The sequence below is a fragment of the Xenopus tropicalis genome, chromosome 1 (assembly GCF_000004195.4).
Source record: "Xenopus tropicalis strain Nigerian chromosome 1, UCB_Xtro_10.0, whole genome shotgun sequence".
NCBI lineage: Eukaryota > Metazoa > Chordata > Amphibia > Anura > Pipidae > Xenopus > Xenopus tropicalis.
Genome location: NC_030677.2, coordinates 154961059 through 154984242, shown reverse-complemented (window position 1 = coordinate 154984242; position 23184 = coordinate 154961059). Strand labels below are relative to the sequence as shown.

General features: G+C 40.7%; 1 protein-coding gene across 9 annotated transcripts in view; it reads left to right on the top strand.

The window, feature by feature from the left end:
- Positions 1-23184, top strand: part of arvcf (ARVCF, delta catenin family member) — a 309335-nt gene that overhangs the window by 251521 nt on the left and 34630 nt on the right. For all 9 annotated transcript variants that reach the window (XM_031892415.1, XM_012969413.2, XM_031892416.1 and 6 more), the window contains 3 exons: positions 1439-2049; positions 5430-5929; positions 9783-9966. In XM_031892415.1, the coding sequence (XP_031748275.1) occupies positions 1439-2049; positions 5430-5929; positions 9783-9966 (1295 nt within the window). The remainder of the gene's footprint in view (positions 1-1438; positions 2050-5429; positions 5930-9782; positions 9967-23184) is intronic.

Here is a 23184-nt window from a genome sequence, read left to right as displayed (position 1 = left end):
TTACCTTACTATAAATTTCAATAATTTACCATCCATCATGCCTGTTCTAGATTTTATGAATGTGTGGGAACATGCCTACTTCTAACTCTAGCTAAAATGTAATATCTAAACATTCAAATTAAACAGCTGACAAATGATTTTCTCTGGCCACGCTGTTTATCAACCTCTTATTAGATCTTAGGAACTCTATTATAGGGATGCGGCTATTCTTCATCAGCAAGACAACAGCTGATTGTATTTCTTATGGGAGCTGAAAAATGTTCTCCCAGGCACCATTCCAGAATCTTCAATAAACAGGTTGTCTGATTGGCTGGCAGTTTTTTTTTTTTTTAAGTTTATATTTAAGCCACACAGATGTGTGGTTCAGCCTCAGGCAAGATTACTTTATAGTAAATCAACTGTCTATCCTTGGAATGAGGCCAAAATGATTCCCTCCCCAGTTGATATATAAACTAGACTTCAGGATATGAATTGGGAATACTGGTAAATCTCATTGGGCAAGGAATCCCTTTGGCAGTGAATATGTTCCCACCCCCATAGGCCTGCACAGCCCTTCAGCTTAGACCAAACAATAAGATCCAGCCCAATTAGGCCTGACACTTGGGTGCCCAAATCTGGCCACCACAGGAACTTCAATCTGCTTAGGTTGCATGTATGTAAATGTGCATTTTTTACATTTTTTTTTATACCATAGCAAACCAGCAACATACTGTATGCATGAGATTCACAGTAACTTTTTATTCCCTGAAAACATTACATGGCTATAGAGTTTCACAGTAATTAATGCTCATCCAGTAAAATGATGTAAAGAAATATGGATAGAGGTCAATCATTTAGGTGCATTTATAAAAATCAATGTAGACATAGAAGAGAATCAATATCTTCTCGTTATAACAAAATTGAAAGCATAATTAATTAAAATGATGAAGCCCTTTACAAAATATAATGGATGCATGGCTTTATAAGGTTAAAAAAACCACATGCAGCCTTTACAAACTGAGACCAGAAACAGCTGCATTGCCTGCTATGTTTGGGGATTCTTCTGAGAAGAATAATGCTGCCTTGACATAAAGACAAACCTCTAAATTGACACCGTTTATTTGGGAAATTTTTAATTTTCAGATCTAAAAAGCACCAGTTTACTCAAATATGGTCATGGTTTAGAATGGATTAGTGGTGTAAGTGGGAATAGTTATGGCCAAATAGTTACGGTCCTCCACTCTAGAATGTAACGGGTTATGCCCTAAGGTAGTGCGCACGCTTTTCTTGCATGTTTAAACAAAAATAGGAACAATTATGCAGAAATATATTTTTCTTATTTAAAATGAAAAATACTATTGTATGGCTTTATATCTTCTTGCATGTTGGTCTGAATATTTTCAATATTTTGGCTATGATAGTAGGTGTACTTTATAGAGATTTTCTTTGTTTGTTTTAGGTGACAAAAATGGTAAAAACTGTTACTACAAGGACAGTTCGACAAGTTCCTCTTGGTCCTGATGGGGTGCCTGTCATTGATGCCTCCTCCCCTCTCAGTGGTTACACAGATTCAATCGACAGGAGATACATGAAGAATGGAGAGCGTTTCATTACACCACAGGCCACATCCACCTTGACTAGGTCCTACAACAACAGCTACAATGATTCCTATGGTGACCCCCATGACACACAGTATCGCCCCTTCTTGGGGCATGAAGGATATGGGGAAATTCCTGATAATTATGGCAGCCTATCTCGTGGGATTAATTACCGCCCTCGCTATGCTTACACTCCAGGCAATAGCTATCGCCCAGAGGATGGCAGTTATACCCTGCCCACCAGACGGGAAAACTATGTCCCCATTGCCCAGCCCCAAGTTCCTATTGGAAGTAATATTGATCTAAATCGATCCCAGCCTGAACGCTTCCAGCCCGAACCTTATGGTCTAGAAGATGATAACCGCAGTCTTGGGGCAGATGATGATGGCTATGAGCTTGACCCAGATTACTCCACAATGAACAGGAGGGTGCTTCCTGGTATGCCCCTTACAGGAAGACCACACAAAGCAAGGTAAGAGGTCTATTAACTTGCTTCTGCAAGTTGTTATCTTTGCTGATAACAGGTGGTTAACACACTTTCCTGTAAAAGTCTATCACATTTCAATTTCAAATCTTGAGTTTCAGTACACTGCCACTGCTGATAGATGTTTACTGTATATTGGCACTGAAAACCTTTGCCTCACTGTCTCACTCCCTTTTCTCTGTATTGCCTGTGTCTCTGCACTGTGCACCTTTTGGATTCTGCTTTCTTCTGTTTGCCACTTTGCATGGAAAATAAATGCTCTTAAGATATCATTGCTATTCAGAAGCATGTGTATATTTCAGTGCGTGCATATATTTTCCATGCAGATCACAGACTGTGAAAGAGATTACTTTGCAGTGTTTTTCTTTTTTTTTTCATATGAAGCTTGTTGCACTGCTGCTGGTTTCCATTCCTCTTTATTGTGTATGCATTAATAAAAAAAAAAAAAAAACCTTTTTTTATTTTCTGTGAAATTTTACCATGATAAGGATAGATGGAATTGTGTTTCTATCATCTGTAGCTATAAAAGAGCAGATGTTGCATTTTTTTACTCTTGCTGCTTATAATGTACTACAGGCATTGATTCAAGCAGTGTCTTCCTGAGACCACCATTCTGAAAGGCAAATATTCCGGTTAGATTTAACTTACTATACACCTCAATGGCCTTCATACTAATGCCCTCATTCAAACTGGGACTGGCTGAACTACTGTTTATGTGACAACTACTTTCCATATACTGTCTGCAACATTGTTAGGAGCTGCTTGGGTGGTGTTACAAATCCAAAGTAGTATTGTTTTTAATCAATAATATAGACATTTGCTAAAATCCCCACCACCTATTTTTATCATAAAGGAAGACACAAGAGTGTGAACCTAATGTTTTTTGTGTTGTAGTATGTGTAAGACATGCATTTGTACCTCTTAGTGTCATTCCCTATCTTAAACCAATTCAGCCTCTGTGTGCTTTTTGTCTGTAAGCACAAAGGCAGTGCTGCAGGTAGTATGTAAATATGAATATATCCCTACTTGCTTAGGGATAAAGTAAAGTAGCACTAAAGAAACGTTTAAGAGTGCATCTTTAGGGCAATGAAATGTTCTTTTTAAACGCTCACATCAATTTGCCCTTCACAGCAGAAAGGCTAGGACTTTGCCTATCCCCTTGTCATGTTGAATGGAATGTGCAATTCTGTTCTACATCTGTCAGTGTTGTCTGAGTTGCCTTTAGAGAGGCCCAGCTAAGGTTGGCTACCCTGGTGCCTCACAAAGCAGCACTTGTAGGCAGAAAGCAGGCAGAGTGCACATACCAGATATGCAGCCCCTGTAGTAACTGGGAACTGCACTCAGATGTTTGTAGTTGTAGGAATGTGATTATATCAGGGTGTGATGTGAACAGTAACACTTATTGGTGTTGTCCATCCTACATTCCTGCACTTCTTGTAGTAGACACCTGGCCTGGTCCTGGGAGTTGTTTTACAGCAACAAATAACCAGGTCCGTAGGTCTATTGGCTGGGCAGTTCTAACTTAAATAAAATTTGGGCACCCATTATGTTTACAAGGATAGCCCAGTAACTCTGAGGATGATGTAATTTTTTTAAAAAAAGGTAACTAAATAATTTAATCTGACAGGAAATACATCTCAATCCAATTTAACCTTAAAAAGCTCCCTGTATTTCCGCTCTGCATGTTCAGATATCCATCAGACAGCTCCAATATAAAAGAAAGTGCTCTGGCACCGTCTGACAAAGGCTTTAAACCGAGCTTCATATTAAGCTAATGGCAGCACTTTTCCTGTGTGTTCAGTGACGCCTGAGAGACGCTTTGCCACGCTTCATCTCAGTCGCACCCCAGTCGGAGAGGTCTGCCTGAGCATGACCACATGTCTGCGTTAGGAATGCTAAGGGGCATGTGAGGGGCATGTAAGTGAAATTGTGTGTGAATTAATACACAGTAGGACTTTTACCAAACCCCAGGGGGTACAAGGGTTTTGTTCCCAGGCCCCAGGGAATTGAAGCAATCGCATGGTGTCTTTAAGGTGCAGCAAAATGCTTCGTATGCCATATCCCTTAAAGTCGCTGGAATATGATTAATGGGACAAGAAATATATCTGGTTTCCTTGTATTGGACAAACACGGGGTAAATATTCATATGATATTCTGTGGTGAGAAGAAGCTATGTGGTAATAACCCATAAACATATGTTGCCCTAGTTTCTCCAAGGCTATTGTCTCCACGTCTCCCCTCAGTCTGCATAAATGTTACCTGTTCTTCCTATTTGAGGATAGAGATGCTGTTGCCATTAAGACCATGATTACAGATTTTCACTATAAATTCCCACCCAATGATTTGAGCAACTTCACAGTTTCGACATTTGGCAGATAAAGTTACAAAATCTCCCAGTCTTCTTCCCTGCCAAGAGTGATATCATGATGTGTGCTTTAGGAAGTAAATTAATGCTTCAGGCTTGGCTGTCAATCCCCTGACAACTCAAACACAGCTTCTACTGTATAATACTCACTTTTGTTTTACTTTATATTAAAAAAAAAAAAAAAAAGCCTGTATCTACTTTGCCATGAGCAAATCAACTACTGGTCTTAATGGGAACTTCCATACCTTGGGAAAGTGAGCTGACAGCTCTGCGCTGAGTAACAAATTCCCTTTATATTTTTAATAAGCTGTTTAATGTAATACACAATCTGCACCAGGAAACTGAGGCACCCCCCCCCCGCCCCAGAGGCAACAACTGCCATTTTCTCCTTATAGGTTCTCGGCTTTTTGCTTTGAAGCTGGATACACAATGCAAGTGCTCCAGTTGGGCATTACATTAGTCCCTAGAACACTTCTGCCTTGACACTCACACATCACAAGAACTTCTTTGAGCGCGAAGTAGAAACTGACCTCACAGTCTGAGAAACACTGCTCTACTTGTTACTATGACATGCCAACTATTTTCATAATGTGGGGGAATCCATTAACAGTCACGTGTATTTACTCAGTGGCTCTGTTGTCTTTTCTGTGGTGGGTTTTTTCTTTGTTTATTGCCTGCTTAATCTGTTCTCTTTTCTTTGATGCTATTTTATAATCATGTGACGTGGGATTTTAAATGAAATACAAAATAGCCAGTCTCTGCTATTTGTATTGAGGCTAGCCTGATCATGACCAAGCAACCATTCTTTTGTTGACAGTACTGGCATAGTAACATATATATTAGCAGCAGTTAAAGACCAACTGGTTCATTATGGTTGCACATTAAAGGACAAGGACAGGTATAGTCACTGGGGGGTGCCAGTGACTATCCACACTTATTGCAGATCAAAACTTAAATTGGCTTTTCAGAAATGATTCAGAACTTTTATTGCTTTTATTGACAGGGCTTATGATGACCCATTAGAAGCTGATCTTATTGAGGAGAGAATTCCTTATCTGCATGGTGGATATGCAGCTCCTTTGGCTCAGCCAGAAAGAGGAAGCCTGGCCAGCATTGACCGTTTGGGGAAACGCTCTCCTTCAATTGACAGTATTCGTAAAGACCCTAGATGGAGAGATCCCGATCTTCCTGAGGTCATTGCTATGCTTAATCACCCCATCGACCCAGTCAAGTCCAATGCAGCAGCCTATTTGCAGCATCTTTGCTACGAAAATGATAAAATCAAGAAAGATGTGAGGTACCTCAAAGGTATTCCTACCCTTGTGGGCTTGTTAGATCACCCTAAGCCTGAGGTGCATCGCAAAGCTTGTGGAGCACTTCGGAACATCTCTTATGGAAAAGATAACGAAAACAAGGTGGCAATAAAAAATTGTGATGGTATCCCTGCCTTGATCCGACTACTACGGAAGACAAATGACATGGAAGTCAGAGAGCTCATAACCGGTAAGATGACTGCAGGTTTACATGTATCCTTCTGTGTTATAGCACATAGTCCCAGTATCTGACCGATTGTACAGTGAGGCTGTTGGTGAGAGTCTAATTTGGTATTTTTTGGCATGATCAGATTACTAGGCATAATTGCTGTTCCATGTAGTTCTGATCTTGTGTATCCACAGAACTGGGTCATCACTTGGTGTGGTTTTATTTCCTTTCCTCTTTACTTTCTTTATCGTATCGGCAGCTGAAATCTGCACGTTTATGGACACCTTAAAAGCTGCTTTTTTGTAGTCTAAAATTGTAGCGCCACAGCACCGTATGCGGCTCCATAGATGAAACTTCGGCGAATTGCGGCGTCACGAATCCCATACTACTTACCAGCATCTCTTAACGTAAACTGCAGTGCTTGTGTCCGTACTTGTTGGCAGATATAAATCTTGAGATAAGGAGCACCTCATAAATCAGAGGGCTTATCTGTGGTACCTTTTGAGCAGACCAAGAAAGTTGGAAAGTGGTTTATTTCCTTGGAAAAGGGAGAATAGTGCCACGTTGTTTTAGGTGTCTTGGTCATTCAGGTGTAATGTTAGGTGTTTTCCTGGCTGCAGTGCTCACATTCCACTGTTATGACTTAAATTTCCCCTTTTTGCCATTCTTGATTACTTTATCAGTTGACCTAGGCAAAGTCTGTAAGTGTAAATATAGTAGCTTATCAATGTGCTGTGTGTAGAATTTTACTCTCATTCATCCTGAGCTTCCACCCTTGTCTCGCACCCTTTTCATTTCTGTGCCTGGAAGAACATATTTTGATTGGCTGATTTATTGGCATGAAATGTGCAAGCTGCTTTACTTGCATGCCCGTTCCAGGGAATGTTCAGAAAGCTGGCATGGGATGCATATATTTTCTCTTTCATATGCTGAAGTAAAAACTCCAGCCTATAATTTCTTAGGGAGGGCCTGGGAGTCTGGGTGAAAATGGCAGGCAGCCCTCCCAGGCACTTAAGAAAACAAACACTGCTCTGCCTTTTCCATTTTTAGCTTTAGCCACAATCACAGTGCTTTTCAGTATGGGCTTATTAGAGAGGAAGGGTAGTGCTACTTACCAGCATCTCTTAACCACTGGGATACACAATCCAAAGACATCCTGACTTATAAGTAAAACAAGAGAGAGCTTTGATATTAACAGGGCAAAACATAAAATCACATGGTAACCCTTTCACTGTCGAGACAAATTTGCATGTACCGACAGGTTTTGAACAGCTTGTGCTAGTTCACTTTCCATTGGTTTTTGTGTTTTATAAGTTTATAGTTATTTATAGTTTAATTTATGTGCCTTCCTCTTCTGCCTCTTTTTCCAGCGTTGGCACACGGGGAGATAAGTCGCCCGCAACATATCTTTGTTTTTGGGCAACTAATCTCCCCGCAATGCCATCCCACCTGCTACAACGTAAATTGGCGGTGGGATGGGATTCGCGACGCCGCAATTTGCCAAAGTTGACAAAGTTTCCTTTCAAGGCAACTTCAGGAAATCGTAGAGACACATATGCCATCCCACTGGCGATTTACATTCTTGCCAGTGGGATGGCATTGCGGAGAGATTAGTCGCCCGTGGCAACCGAGATTTGTTGCGGTGCGACTAATCTCCCTGTGTACCCCTGCCCTTAGGTGAAGACACACTGAGCTACTAGTACCAGCTACTTTTTGATGGCTGCTAAACTCCAGAAAATACCCTGCCATAGACAATACAGAGAATTGCATCTGCTAAAACACACAGACGTTTATCAGTAAATGATCAACATGGTCTGTTTTAGTAGCCACAACAAGTAGCTGCTACTAGTAGCTTTGTGTGTCTTCACCCTTAAGTGGGGGTCACTGACCCCAGCAGAAAAAGAACTAGAAACAGAAACTATTGGTCTGTGAGGCTACAGTTTTACTTGGTGTTGTTGCTTTTTATACATTTATATTTCTGTTTAGGTCCTGTTCACTTACTCTTCTCCCACTCTCATTCATGCCATTGTCTGGTTGCTAAAGTAAATTGGTCCTTAGCAACAAGATAGCTGCTAAACTTGAGAGATGCTGAACAATAAAAATTAAAGACCAGTTCAAAAAAAAGACAACCAAATTGTCTCAGAATATCACTATCATATTAAAATTTCATTTTAAAGGAGACATATCCTATAAAAATTATGAATGTACCAGTGAATTATACTCCTCTAGATATAGAAGGATTGTGCTTTAAAAACTTGTGTTTCTGACTGATTGATTTATTGAGAAATTCCACAAAAACCCCACTAGCCCCGCCCATCTGTTCCACTTCCTGCTGGCTGAATTCTCTGGATGAGCTGGGGAGCCGGCGGCCCTCCATACACTGCACTGTAGGATAGGAACCAATCAGCAGCTAGGCTGACCTGATAGGGAACTGAAGCCTGTCTTTGCTTGTGTGAGTGCAGGGCAGTGATTGGCTATTCCCTTCCTACTGAGCTTCTGGCAGGGACCGTTAGGACACGCCCACTCTTCATTTCAAACTGGGACAGAGAAGTGATAGGACCTATAGGGAGCTCCAATAAAGGGGCCATTGTTACAGATAGGGTTAATGTTTAGCCCAAAGGGAACCCAGCACCGTATATTCATAATTGGCTACAAAATTAGGGTTTTCCCATTTATCCAATATGTCTCCTTTAAGGTGAACTATATTCCTTAGTCTGCTCCTTTATGCAGTAACTTCTGGGTGTTCTCTAAGCAAGCTCTGTATCTTTCTGTGTTCCTGTGAGTCTTATATTTTTGTTACATCACACAAAAGGGGATGGTTGAGAAGGGTTCTTGCAGGTCTATTAGCAAAAATTCCAGGTCAACTAAATGTTACACAGCTGTACAATGTGACCTTTGTCAAACCAGTTGGTGGATTTTTTTTTTTTTTTTTTTACTTTACTTTCTCCCCAGTATATTGCTTTTTCCTAAGGAAATGTCTCTAATAGCCAGCCAAGCATCCATTATTGGGTGATTTTATCTTCCATGAGCCTGGAAATGATCATTTTTATCTTTGTTATTTCTTTACAAAAGATTCAGAGAATGCGGAAGCAACTTTACATTTTCTAATATTCAGGAGAATAGTAATTATTTCCAGGTTATCAAAATATTTTCCCCAAATTCCAGTGATATTTTCCTCTAATAGATGTCATAACTGGTTCAGTTATACATATCTGCTTATTCACATAAAAGCTAAGTCTTAATTTATAAGCCAGAGTTCTGAGTTCTGCGGATTCCACATACCTACACTTATAAATGGGGTTCTCCATTGATCCATTCTTCAGCTTCCTGCTTTTTCTTTGCATCCTAGCAACAGATTCACTTAAAGGGAATTCTCTTATTAAAAGTAATATTTAGTATGGTATAAACCGTTTGCTATGATGATGTATAGCGAGACAGAATGCAACTGTCTGTATCAGAGGTTAGTACCCTGCCATAGACAATACAGAGAATTGCCTCTGCTTAAACACATGTAGAGACATTTTTCAGTAAATGATCAGCATTGTCTATCTTAGTAGCCATGACAAATAGCTGCTACTAGTAGCTGTGTGTATCTTCACCCTAAAAGCAGTGGTGCTGCCTCTCGGGGACCTGACTGTAGATTTTGTGCTGCTGTAGATTTTGTGTTTCTGGGATGCTGGTTTATCTATGCCCCATGGCATGTTGCTGCAGCAGGATCAAAAGCACCTGGCAGACAAGGGATTAAAGTAATGACATGTATTAAGGTAAACCTTTGGGGCTTCATTATTTGTTAATACAGTTGTATTTATTCTCTGCCAAGCCATTAGTCATTAGTGCAATAGCCTCATTGCAGTGTCTGTTTCCGTTTAATAAGGCACTCTCTGGAACCTGTCCTCATATGAACCTTTAAAAATGGTGATCATCAACCATGGCCTACAGACCCTCACCAATGAGGTTATCATCCCTCACTCTGGCTGGGAGAATGAACCTAATGAGGACTCCAAGCCCCGGGATGCAGAGTGGTCAACTGTTTTCAAAAACACTTCTGGATGTTTAAGGTAGTTTTTCTTCTTCATGTTCATTTTATTCTGATTGTGGTTATTAATCCAGGTGGGTGTTTGCAAACACTGCACAATGGTGCCTGCTTAGTTACTGCTTGCCACAAGATTCCTTGTGTTCTGCATTCTAGAACTGAACCTTTTAACTAGTGCTAGAATAAGAACGGTGCCCCCCAAATAGGAACACATCTAAGATAATTCTCGGTGAGTCTTTCCATAATGCTAACAACATAATTGTATAGAGGAGTGATCATGGGATACTGATGGCATGTGTGTGTCAAATTGTGTGTCCACACTATAAACAGGTGCAATAAGTGGGTGCTAGGTCAAAACATGTAAATAACTATAAAATGGACCAGCACACTGAATCATATCAATATATTTTTGTTCACCGTGCGATCAAACGTCCCTCCTGGGACCTTTTATCAAGGATAATTTACAAGTGAAAAACAAAAACTTAAATAGTACAAAGATTTGAAAAAAACTCCAGTGACATCACAATTTGCATAAACGTGTTATCCAATACCATCATAGTGCAGATCATATATGGTTAACCAGTCAATTTACCCAAAGTGTTGATATATAAAATAGTCAAAATCACACTGACTGCTGCTGCTGATGCTGTTGTATTGCCATGGAGGAAACCATTCAAGCTGGGAAAAAAGTCTGTGGCACAGGTTACATAGCAGATAATGACAATCTATACATTCTGTTTTCCTGTTAACCTTTGTACCTTTTCTCCTTTTTTCAATTTAAATAGCTACTTCCATGGCTACACAGCAGCTTTGTTTATATAAACTATAGTAGGAATTTGACACAAACACAAAACTCTTACCAGTGCAGGGCAATGGAACATAATATATTAATTACCTTTATACTGTTAAATATTTTGGTGTTACTGTTTCTTTTAAGAATAATAGGAGCTGTATTTCACACCGTTGGCATGTGTAAGCTATTCTGTAAAATGATCCATAATGCTATTATCAGGCTCCATTGTTTAAATTACTCCTTGAGATATCTCATCCGTGACTTGACTGTTGAATGCTCTGGCCTGTTCTCTGTCTCACCTTGTGCACACTGAACATACCTTTCCCTATCTGTGGTCCTTCCTTTATGTTGGAAATGTAGCCTCCTGCTGCCCCCAGCACACCCAGCCAACAGCCGTCCTAATGGTTGTGACGTAAGACAAGTGTTCACTGAGAGCCTGGAGTGAACAAATGCACACAGCAGATGTCAGCCCACTTAGCAAATTTCTGACAGCATTCCATGTGAGCACAAGGAGTTGCATGTCCTCAAACCTATACTTCCGGTTTATACATCTGTCTGATGATATGTTCTCTTGTAACACAAAGGCACTGTTTACACAGGTTTTATTTGGGTTGAATGCAAATAATAATATGATATAAAAAAATAATGACAAAAATACTGTTGTAGTTACATTTATACGTTACACTTTTACTTTCATTGTAATTCCACATGGTACTGCTAGCATTGTGATGTTTATGTTTGGGCCAGGTATATGCTAAGCTCTGTATGATCAATTAGCCTGTATCCAATACACTTCACTGTGGCGCCACCTTGTAGCTTTAAATTTGTATGTACATGCACAGTGCTGTTTTCCCTGATGAAAGTTCCAGGTTGGAACTGAAACGTCGGATAAATAAAGAACCATGCTTCAAGAATTTTTGTAAAACCTCTTTATTCTTTTGATGTTCCATTTTAAAAGTCCTGTGAGTGCTGGCCTGTACTGCATTCTCTGTATTTCCTTTTCGCATTAGCACCCAGGCATTCAATCCCTGTATGTGGAGTGCTACCTTGGCTGGGACTGTGTTTGTTGGGTATAATAACTTTTTTTGTACCCTGTTGGTGTGCACCCACTACTTTAATTTTTTGCACTAATCCTTTGATAGTGCTGTTTTGTCTCTTGTTTTTTCGTTTTTTCTTTGTTATTGCAATTTATATATGGAGGATGGCCATCTTACTTATGTAGCAGCGCTGCATGTGGCTGGCGGCCATATGTTGAGAACATACGACTATTGGATCCATATACCGGTATAGAACACCAAGGATCTTCACTTCACCTATCTTTAAAGGGGATGGAAGCTGGAAATTCACAAGTCGCATTGGAAGTAGACACAAACATTGATTTCACATTTTCCATAGAGGATGTGAACAGGATCCTCTTTACAGAGACACCATTGGACTATACTGTGAGTAAACCTAAGACTGATATCTATCATGATATACTCCATCTAAAGAAAAGGGAAGTGGATCTACAGTTACACGGGGTTTTTCTCTCTAACTACCATAGACAGAGACTTATTCCTAGGGGGTTTCGCATTTCCAATATACCTACCATTGGCCGCAACAATCCGGACTTTTGTAGTAAATGGTGTGGCATACTTAACCATTGCTCCTTTGATCTCATACTGCTTGTGATTGAACAGGTTGGCAAAGAATTAATTACTGTTAGAAATGACATTAAAAGCCTTGAAGATCAGTATCTAGACTCACTGATTTCTGATGAAAGCACTGACTGGGTGAACAAATTACAATCCAACATTGACAAATACAGACAGGACCTGACTAGATTTAAACAGACTAAACTACGTAAGGTGACTGATGACTATAAAAATAAAAGAGTGTACGGCTGGCTTTTAGGATTAAGACCGGACAGTAGACCTAGACCTCCCTTGAGAAAGAAAAGATTACCTAAATCCCTCACAACCGTAGATAGTTCGGACCAATCTACGGATTCAGACGGGGGGACTAATATTACTGGTGACAAACCTTTTTTAGGGGTAACGACACGTTCCCAAAAAGACAGAGAAAGAGACACCACACTAGACGGGGGGGGCATAAACCCAAGGGGGAAACCTCCCAAGGGAAAGAAAGCATAGTCTTCAATTTAAGTCAACACACTTTAACTCCGGGCGAGCTATCCTTACTATCCAAGGGCCTCTCTTTTGTCCCCAATAATAAGCCTAACACTTTTGATATACTGGTAGATATACATAAATTCCAGAGGAAACTTAAACTCAAAGAACATTTCAGGAACACACCTCAGGGCTCTTGTCCCCCATTCAAAGCACATAGCACATTTGAGCCCCCCAACACACCAGCTGCCATCAGAACGTTTGGGAAGGTCCTGAGCTTAGAAACGAATACTGTTTCAAGTATGACCAAGACATATTCTAATCTATCGCCTGCTGAACGGCAGGCTATTAAAACACTCAGAGAAGATACAAAGTTGGTAATTCGGCCAGCGGACAAAGGGGGTGCTATTGTACTACTTGATTATGCATACTACAAACAGGAGATTCTTGGGCAATTGGCAGATACCCAGACGTATAGACTCTTACCCTGTGACCCCACCAACAGATTTAAAAAGGAACTGGAGGGCATACTTGCTGTCGCTCTTAACGCAGGGTGGATAGACAATGACTCTTTTCAATATATGCATAATGATTACCCTCGAACACCCATTATCTATACATTACCTAAGATACATAAATCACTCACAGCACCCCCAGGGAGACCTATTATCTCTGCTGTAGGATCCTTGTACCAACCGGTATCAACCTTCATTGACCACTTTCTGCAACCACTAGTGAAAGCTATGCCTTCATATACACAGGATTCAACACATGTAATTTTGAGATTGAGGGAATTGGGTGAAATCCCCTCCGGCTGCATCCTTGTAACTATGGATGTAAAAAGCCTGTATACGGTGATACCACACGACATGGGTATTAGTGCATCTAGACGTGCACTCCTCACTAACACCTCTCTACGGGTCCCAACTGAATTTTTGCTACAACTTCTTGAACTTACGCTCACTAGGAATTTTTTCCGGTTCGAGAACTCTTATTATCTCCAGATAGCGGGCACCGCCATGGGCAGTGCCCTCGCCCCGTCATATGCCAACCTATTCATGTTGCAGTTTGAATCTGAACACATTACACCGCTAATAGGTAAATCCATCCTAGTTTACTTTCGTTATATCGATGATCTGTTTATGATCTGGACAGATGGGGCTGACAGCCTACTCTCCTTCCACCAACATCTGAATATGTTGGACAGTCCAATAAAATTGACTCTTAACTATCATTTCGACAATATAGACTTTCTCGACTTGAACATTTTCAGGGACCATCTCCATCTAGGAACCAGACTCTTTCGCAAGGCTACCGACCGCAATTCGATACTTCACGCCCCTAGCAACCACCCCCCAGCTACCATTAGGGGCATCCCATATTCCCAGTTCCTACGGACTATTAGAAATAATAGCAAACCAGATATAGCTGTGGAACAATTGAGGGATATGTTTGCTAGGTTCCAGGAACGAGGGTACCCTGATGATGTATTGGAACAACAACTACAGAGGGCACTCCAACATACACAGATCGACCTTTTGGAGAAACCCAAGGAGACAAGAAAAGACCCACCGTTGATCTTTACCACCACCTTCACGGCAGCATCCACACAACTCTCCAGGAGTATACATCAGCACTGGCCGATGATTAATCAAGATGAATCGTTATCTCTACATCAATCCAAAAAACCTTTAATGGGATATAGGAGGAACAGCAGCCTCAGAGATCTACTGGTGCGGACTGACTTTAAGGGCCACAAAAAGGAGCCCCCCGATTGGCTATCAGCACAAAAGAAACTGGGCTGTTATAGATGCCCAGACTGTGTCACGTGCCGCTGCCTTCTCTCTGGCCCGGATTTCCCCCATCCCCATACTGGAAAAAGGATCAAGATTAAACACCGTTTATCTTGCACCTCAAGTTACGTGGTATACATTATCACATGCCCATGCGGACTCTATTACGTGGGGAAAACAGTGAATATGCTGAAAGAACGAATTGGTAATCATCGTTCGGCCATCAGTAAAGCCCTGAAAGAGGGGACTTCAATTCAACCGGTTGCTAGGCATTTTGCCCAGCAACGGCACCCACTTCCAACCTTTAAGTGCATGGCAATAGACCAACAGCTACCCCTCCCGAGGGGAGGTAATAGAGACTTGGCCCTTCTCCGCCGTGAATCCAGATGGATCCACACATTAGATTGTGTTGCCCCCCGGGGCTTGAATGAAACACTACCACTTGGATGTTTTGTCTAAATACATTATATGAGTGTATACCTATGACCCCTGGTACATCTCATATTTCATCTTCTATGCAACACATGACATTACCATGTCTATTATAGTTTATGACGTATTTTGCTCTCTCTGGCCCGCCACCCCTGATTACCTTTGCACATACACTGAATATGGAAATGCTGGTCATACTATCCCTGCCCGTCATCTGTTTCTGGGTCATTCTGTGGCATATATTCTTGACAGGGTAGCAGGCGTACCCTGTACTGTCTCATTATACCCGCAGCAAGCTCCCATATTGGCCCCCAGGGAACACTCCATCCCCCTGTGTAGGGGGGTCCCCCTTATATGTGCCTTTCAAGCTGTCTGACATTGGTGGGCTCTACCCCTATCGATATTTTAAACAGGTCCTACCAGGAGTACCCTATGCTACCTTTTGGATTGGCACGGGGCATCCCCTGTGGATCGCTAGGTTCTGGCACTGAGCTCTGCCTAACGGGGTTTGCAGAGAGCCGCCGAGCGTCTTTGGTTGCTAGGCAACGCGCACACAGAGCCGCACGCAGAGAGCCGCCGAGCGTTCTCGGTTGCTAGGCAACACTTGTAATAGTGGCGCACCTCCAGTGCTGTACGCACCGATACGCTTAAGCACAGCCTCATGGCCTGGGGGATTATTGGAGATCGGGGAACCCGGGAATTAGCTGCTGCTCCTTCCAAAACGCGAGATGGTAAGCCGAATAAGGAACGATCGGTACATTGTGGGCAGGGCACGGTATACCCCCATAGCATTTTCCACTCAGTAGGGTGTGCAATATACTCCCATGTGTTTTTATGTTTTTTATGTTTTCTTTGCCTTCTCCCTAAGTTGTTTATTTACGTTTTTTTGTTTTACTCTGAGTCAGTGGTTGCCTAGCAACGTGTTTTTGGCGCCACCTTGTAGCTTTAAATTTGTATGTACATGCACAGTGCTGTTTTCCCTGATGAAAGTTCCAGGTTGGAACTGAAACGTCGGATAAATAAAGAACCATGCTTCAAGAATTTTTGTAAAACCTCTTTATTCTTTTGATGTTCCATTTTAAAAGTCCTGTGAGTGCTGGCCTGTACTGCATTCTCTGTATTTCCTTTTCGCATTAGCACCCAGGCATTCAATCCCTGTATGTGGAGTGCTACCTTGGCTGGGACTATATATATATATATATATATATATATATATATATATATATATAACAATACAGTACAGCGCACAATAAAATTTATTGAAATTGGAAGCCTTGCTGCTATATGTTAGTGTTGGCGAAGCAGCAGAGACATTTTGTTCCCTAAAAATAAAAATTAGTAATCATTTCGTGCAGTGATTTCTTTTGTTCGGTAGCTGTATTTCAGGGTTGCTGTCATCAAAAACAGAGCTGACCTTCATTTGCAGCCATGCATAGATTTGTTCTGCATGATAGCAATAGTGAGCATGTTGTTGAGAGTCCTTTGAAAGGAAACCATTTATGAAATGAATGATATTACATAGTAGGGAAGCTTAAGAAGAAGTCTCCTTTTCCTCTAATTATCAGAGAGAAAAGATTTTTCCCTGTTTTCATGTTCTGTTAACATCAAAGTTTGTATATAGCTGCAATTTTCCTCTTATTTCCTCTCCTTATTTCCAAAACTGTGGGGCTCTCCCCCAGGGGTGCTAAAGTACTGAATGCGGTGCTCAGCCTGACAGCTTGGGGTCAGATTTGGAATGAATGCCTATTTGCTCTCTTATTCTCACATTATTTCCTTTTTATTCCATCATTGATTCATTTCAAAAAGATGTCCACCAAGCATTTTTTTTTTTTGCCTAATGAAAACATAATTCAAAGCATTGTTTCAACATACATCAGTTAATACATCAAAGCATTTCACGTTATTTTTAAATGTAATTAAAAGCAGTATTTGTTTATCCTGGTTAGTTCTCCTCACTCCAACGTGGTTCTGACTCTTAAAACAGTACAGTAGAGGTCAGTAGCTCTGTTTATAAACTGGCTACTGCTACAGTACCTACTATTTCTGTATACAGAATCAGTGGTGCCGAGAAAAGCAAGGAGTCAACAAATACAGGTTTGGTACCAAAATGCTTGGGACCTGGGGTTTTCTGGATAAGGGATCTTTTTCTAATTTAGATCCCTATACATTAAGCCTATTGAATAATTCATGTAAATATTTATTCCAGTAGGATTGTTTTGCCTCCAATAAGGATTAATTATAGCTTAGTTGGGATCAGGTACATGGTACTGTTTTATTGTTACAGAGAAAAAGGAAATCAGTCTTTCTATTGTGGGTAAATTACCAGTATATGGTCTTTACTTCTTATGGCCATGTCTGACCAACTATTTTTTCAGCCGACTGAGAAATCACTGATCAGTTTTCTTCTGCCCCAACATCACTGCATACTGATAGAAATGGCATTGGACTGTTAGTGCACAGAGGAAGCAGTTTTTATTGTGACAACACAAAAATGCATTTTTGCAAGAAAATCTGCCCCTTCTGTGCGCTTACAGGCCAGTGCCATGCAGAAGGAAGCTCTCCGGTCTTCTCATGGCCAAGCAGCCCTAATGCCACTTAAATTTAAGCGGGGAGAGGCTTGGTTCAAGGCAGCCAGTGTACAAGTCTACATTAGAGGATTGAAGAGGAAAGCTGTGCTGGAGGAATATGGAAAGTAAATTAAAGTGCTCAAATGTGTATAGTAAGTAGGGCTGCTGGAATGTTTAATCAACTCTTAATTGTTCTTTATGCCCATTTTCTTAACAGTAACGTCATAAAAAAATGCTTCATTATGCAATCATATCACTTTAATGAAAAGCAAAACTACTCTGCTTCACTCTCATAGAAGTGTTTGTATCACCTTTCTGTATATCATGCAAGCTCTGCAGTGCTGAGAATATTGGTGCTGCTGTGTCTCTGCACGTCCCACAGTTTGCCTTATTTTCATGGTGAATTTAAATTGCCTGAACATTTTTTGAGACAGATTGAGTTACAGGGTTCCATTCCAGGCCCCCCGGAGAGCTCTGTTCAAAAGCTATATGGCATGCCATATGAATCCCCGATGAGAAATGCTGCTTAGAACACGAGACCCAAAAGCAATGTTCATTTCCTGTTAGGGAGGTTTAAAACCCCCACTGTTATCCAGACAGTTGAATTTCTTTATCTATATGAAACCCATGGCTGCTGTTAAAAAATGACTTGCAGTCCCTAATATCTGTATATCATTGTTTGTGTTTCTGAAGCCTTTCATGCCTCAAATACCATTGGATACATGCTTTAACAGTGTAAAGTAGAACATGGCAAAAAATAAATGTATCCGTATAATTTTTTATCAGTGAATGGCAGAATAATAAGTCATAACTTGGCCCAGTCTTCTAGAAAGTTCTCACTGAAGTGAGCACCTAGACTTGTTTTAAAGGCAGTGAGTTGGGATTTTTCTATTAATCTCTTAACCAACTCTCTTCTGGAAACCCAGATGACGGTTAATTCTGATGTTTCTACTCTGAGGCTGAAGAAACTACAAGGAAATATAATTTGTGACTTGCCAGGCACAGGGGAGTTGATAGAGAGATGGATAAGGTATTGGGTTTAACAAGGGGCTGCTGAGTCAGCAGGAAAAGTAGCAATGGCTGCAACTTCCCAAATAGGTAATTCCAGTATTGAGTTCTTGCCATTTGAACTGAGCAAGTTCCTACTGTATATAAAGCTTTACTCTTTTAATAAAGGGTAACAATTTTCTGCATTTATACTGAGAGGTGGTTTAATCCTTGAGATTAAACATTATTTTTGCATATATATTATAGGTTTATGAGAACTGTTAAATGTCTTACTATGCGATCTCTGTGGGTGAAAGCATCCATAAAGGCTTACTATAAACCCCAGATAGTCAGTTATATCAAATAATCTGAAATTGTGCTATGGTATAGCACATGTTCAGGCCTAGAAACCACCCCTCCATTCCAATCTGCAGAATGGTACGTCTGCACTCAGAAATGCTGCAATGTCTGGGGTGCAGACACACAAGTCTGTTTTGGTGCTGAAATTCATACACTCGCATTTTGTTGCCAGTGCAGCATTTTTGGGTGCAGTTAAACCATTATTCAGATGGGAGTGGAGCGGCGGTTTCTTGACCTTTGCTTTTACACCGGCTAGTAAACCGCTCTGTGTGGCAGTAGCAGTAGGCCAATGCCAGACAGGTCTGGTTCTCGGCCTGTGCAAAAACACTTGCTGAGTCGGTCTCCTACTTTGCCTGCACTTGAAAACATTGTATCTGCCTGGGTTGCAGACAAAATATTGGCAAAAAAAAATGCAAAAGTTACCAATTTGAGCCAAAATCCGCCACGTGTGCCTGCAACTGGGCAGACACAGTGTAGGCAATGTAGGAGGGTGATGCCAGTGTAGGGGCTGATTCTTGGCAAGCGATTTTCTGCAGGCAGAGAATTAGCCCCATGTGACAACAGTCTTATCCTTTCCAGTTATTAATCCGCAGTGCTTCATTTACATCTGTCCCTGACCCAGAGGAGCTTACAATCTATGGTCCTTCTCACAATTACACACACACAGAGTGGTCAATTGTAGTCAGAAGCCAATTAATCTGCAACCGCAGGTGACTAATCTCTCTGTGGGCCATCAACTCCACATTTATACATAGTTTTTTTGGGGTTTTTATTTTTTAGCTTATGCATGACAGTTTGTAAACATGCAATTGAAAAATGGCTTCATTTCACACATGGTCAGACCAGGCTGTTTTTAGGCCTGCAGATAAACACAAACGAGAAGCTGCCTAACCACCCACCTCCCTCTGCAGGCATGGCATTGGCCTAAGAACAGACATGGAGCAGATTTCGGCATAAAAATGCATTCTCTACCTGCCCCCTCTCTGCACCCAATCTGATGCTATGCATGCTGGTGCAGGTACAGATATAGGACCCGTTATCCAGAATGCTCGGGACCAAGGGTATTCCGGATAAGGGGTCTTTCTGTAATTCGGATCTCCATACCTTAAGTCTACTAAAAAATCAATAAAACATTATTTAAACCCAATAGGATTGTTTTGCATCCAATAAGGATTATTTCTATCTTGGTTGGGATCAATTACAAAGTACTGTTTTGTTACTACAGAGAAAAAGGAAATAAGTTTAAAATTTCTGAATTATTTGATTAAAATGGAGTCTATGGGAGACATGCATTCCGTAATTCGGAGCTTTCTGGATAACGGGTTTCCGGATAAGGAATCCCATACCTGTATTATTGTTTCAGAAACACTTTTTACATTTGATAATCAGGCAGGAATGTGGGAACATGCCTTATTTGTATTTACTAGTGGCTATCCCCATTTTCTGGATTAGAAGGTATTTTTGGGCACTTTAAGCACCTGCAGGAGAGGTGAATGCCCATGGGCAATAAAGTGCCTTTAGAATGAATTATTGAGACTAATCCCTCTGTACAAAGAACCCTCCTTATCAGATTATCAAAATCCCTAACAATGATTTTACTAAACCATAAGCATCAGGGGTGTGGGAACACCTGGTGGTTGCACAACATGAGCAAGTCGCCAAACGAGCATAGATAAGTCCCATTATTACTACGAGAGGAGCATGTCTACCTCTTCAGTCATTATAAGGGGGTATAACCACAGCCAGAAATCTAAATCAAATTTGTTCAAAGATTAATCACACAAAATGCAGGAAGCCTGATTTTTCTGAGCTGCTGTGGATGATGATTTATTATACAAAGTACCTATGTCTGTGTTACCTATACACCGTCCAACACCCTCCCAGAGCAGCAGTTGCAGTTATGACATAATCTTGGGGAGTAATGGGCATTGTTTGAAATGTATCTTAAATAAATATAAAAAGTATATTGTATAGATATGTCTGTATTTATAACATAAGGTGCTTTAATGATCAGTATTTGGGCTTTTAGAGGCAGACTCCCCTCTGCATAGGAAAACCTTAACCTGCACCCGATCCTGATCCACAAAATGTTGTCGTTATATGACGCTTATCCAACCTATACATGCATCTTTTCTGCTGGTGCCTTAGGTTCCAATATAGGGAAACTTTGGGAGTAGAGGAATAGTGCACTTCCCCAGTCTGACCAAATTTCAACCATAACCTGACCAGAGAGTAAATCTGCGGGTTGCGGGTCAACCCACACATCTCTATTCTATATATTCCTGGAGGCGTCTCTTGGGCAGTTTAAAATCTAGGTTGACTGACAAGCAAATGTAGAATTGTTTATCCCATTTAATTATAGGATTGCACATGCAAAGGCTTAACCTTCATTCCCTGATGTAGAAAATAGAAGATATTGGCCCCAAGTTGTACTTGAAGTTATATAAATAAGAAATCTTGTAAAGTCATTTTACCTTGAAGTAATTTGTTCTGCTGAACAGAGGCTGCTGATAGTAAGGCCCAAAGCAGCAGTTTGCAATGTCAGAAATGGACTCTTGCAGCTGTGCTTAAAGAGAAGCTCTGTAAAGAGACATTGCAGAACAACTCTAAAGCTTTCAGCTGGGGTTTGAGGCAACTGACAAGTCCTATAAAGCTTAATTGTATTTTACCTTGTTATGCACACCTCGCATTATATGCCTTCTAACGTCTTCCAAGAGACTGCTCTAATACTCAGCCCTGCCCCATGATATAGCTTGGGCTTGTTTTGGGGATTTTTTTTTTTTACCGTCCGTCATAAATAAAAGGTAAAATACATACATTTATAGTAATTTCTTGGTCCAAGATCATAACACATGCAATATTTTTATTTTAATAGTTAAATAAGCATGTACTGTTTTAGGTGTAAAAGTATCTGCTATGCAGTGTGTGTGTGTTGCATAGCATTTTATATACAGGATTTACTGCACCAACCTAATAATTCTGTGTCTCTATAACAGTAATTATCCAGGTCATCAAATTTAGGTTACCATCTAGGATTCTGCTAAGTGTTGGCAACACTGCACATGCTCAGTGTGCTCTGGGCAGCTGTTGAGAAGCTAAACTTGGGGTTGTTGCAAATCCAGCAAAAAATAAGGATCGTCTTGACAGAAGCTGATGCTTCAGGGCTGATTATTCAATTCTGCTATAGATTGTACAGGTATGGGATCCATTATCTGGAAACCCGTTATCCAGAAAGCTCCGAATTACAGAAGGCCTGTCTCCCATAGCCTGTATTATAATCAAGTAATTTAGATTTTTAAAACTTACTTCCTCTGTAAAAACAAAACCATGCCTTGTACTAAGATATAGTTAATCCTTATTGAAGGCAAAACAATCCTATTGGGGTAAATTAATGTTTTATTGGGGTTTTTTTTGGTTTTTTTTTTTTTGGACCTGAGCATTTTGGATAATGGGTCCTATGCCTGTACTGGTTTTGGAGCTGCCATGTAATGTGAATCTCAATTCATTATTAATTAGCCTTGTATCCAGATTTGTATATTATATATACACTGTATAATGGGAATTGTTCCATAAATTCATGTAAGTGACAACAGCACAGAGCATATGCAGTGAATCAGCAGAGAAGAAGATGGGGGCTACTGGGGCATTTTGGAGGCAAAGATTTCTCTGCTAAAGGGCTTGGGTTGCCTTGGGCTGGTACAGAACTCCAAAACATAATCTGCAGCATTTCTACCCTGCATCTTTGTTCTCCTTTAAATACTGGTAAAGGGAAGTGATATGCTAAACTGTGCCAGAGGAGTAAATGTTTGTGTACGCCATGACCTTAGTCTCTTAGGGAAGGTGGCTGGGAATTAGACGTTTCCTAAAGAATTGCATTCAATCTTTATCTGCCCTGAAATCTAGGTAACACTGCATCTCACAGGAATTGAGAGCAGTTTCACCCCCCCCCCCACATTTGTGGCCTTAAGACACTTTACAGTGACACACATACACTGTTTTGTTAAACATTTATCATGCCAGTGACCACAATAGCAAAACAGACTGGGGCAGGACTAGTATATGTGGCTTTTAAATTTTCTATCTATTCACTAGACCTTCAGTCTAGGCCCAGTGTTTCAGTACCCAAGTACCCCCCCTTCCTTTTATTTCTGCCTGTAGAAGTACATTTAAATGGCATTCTTGTCTGCTTCCATGTGCATACAT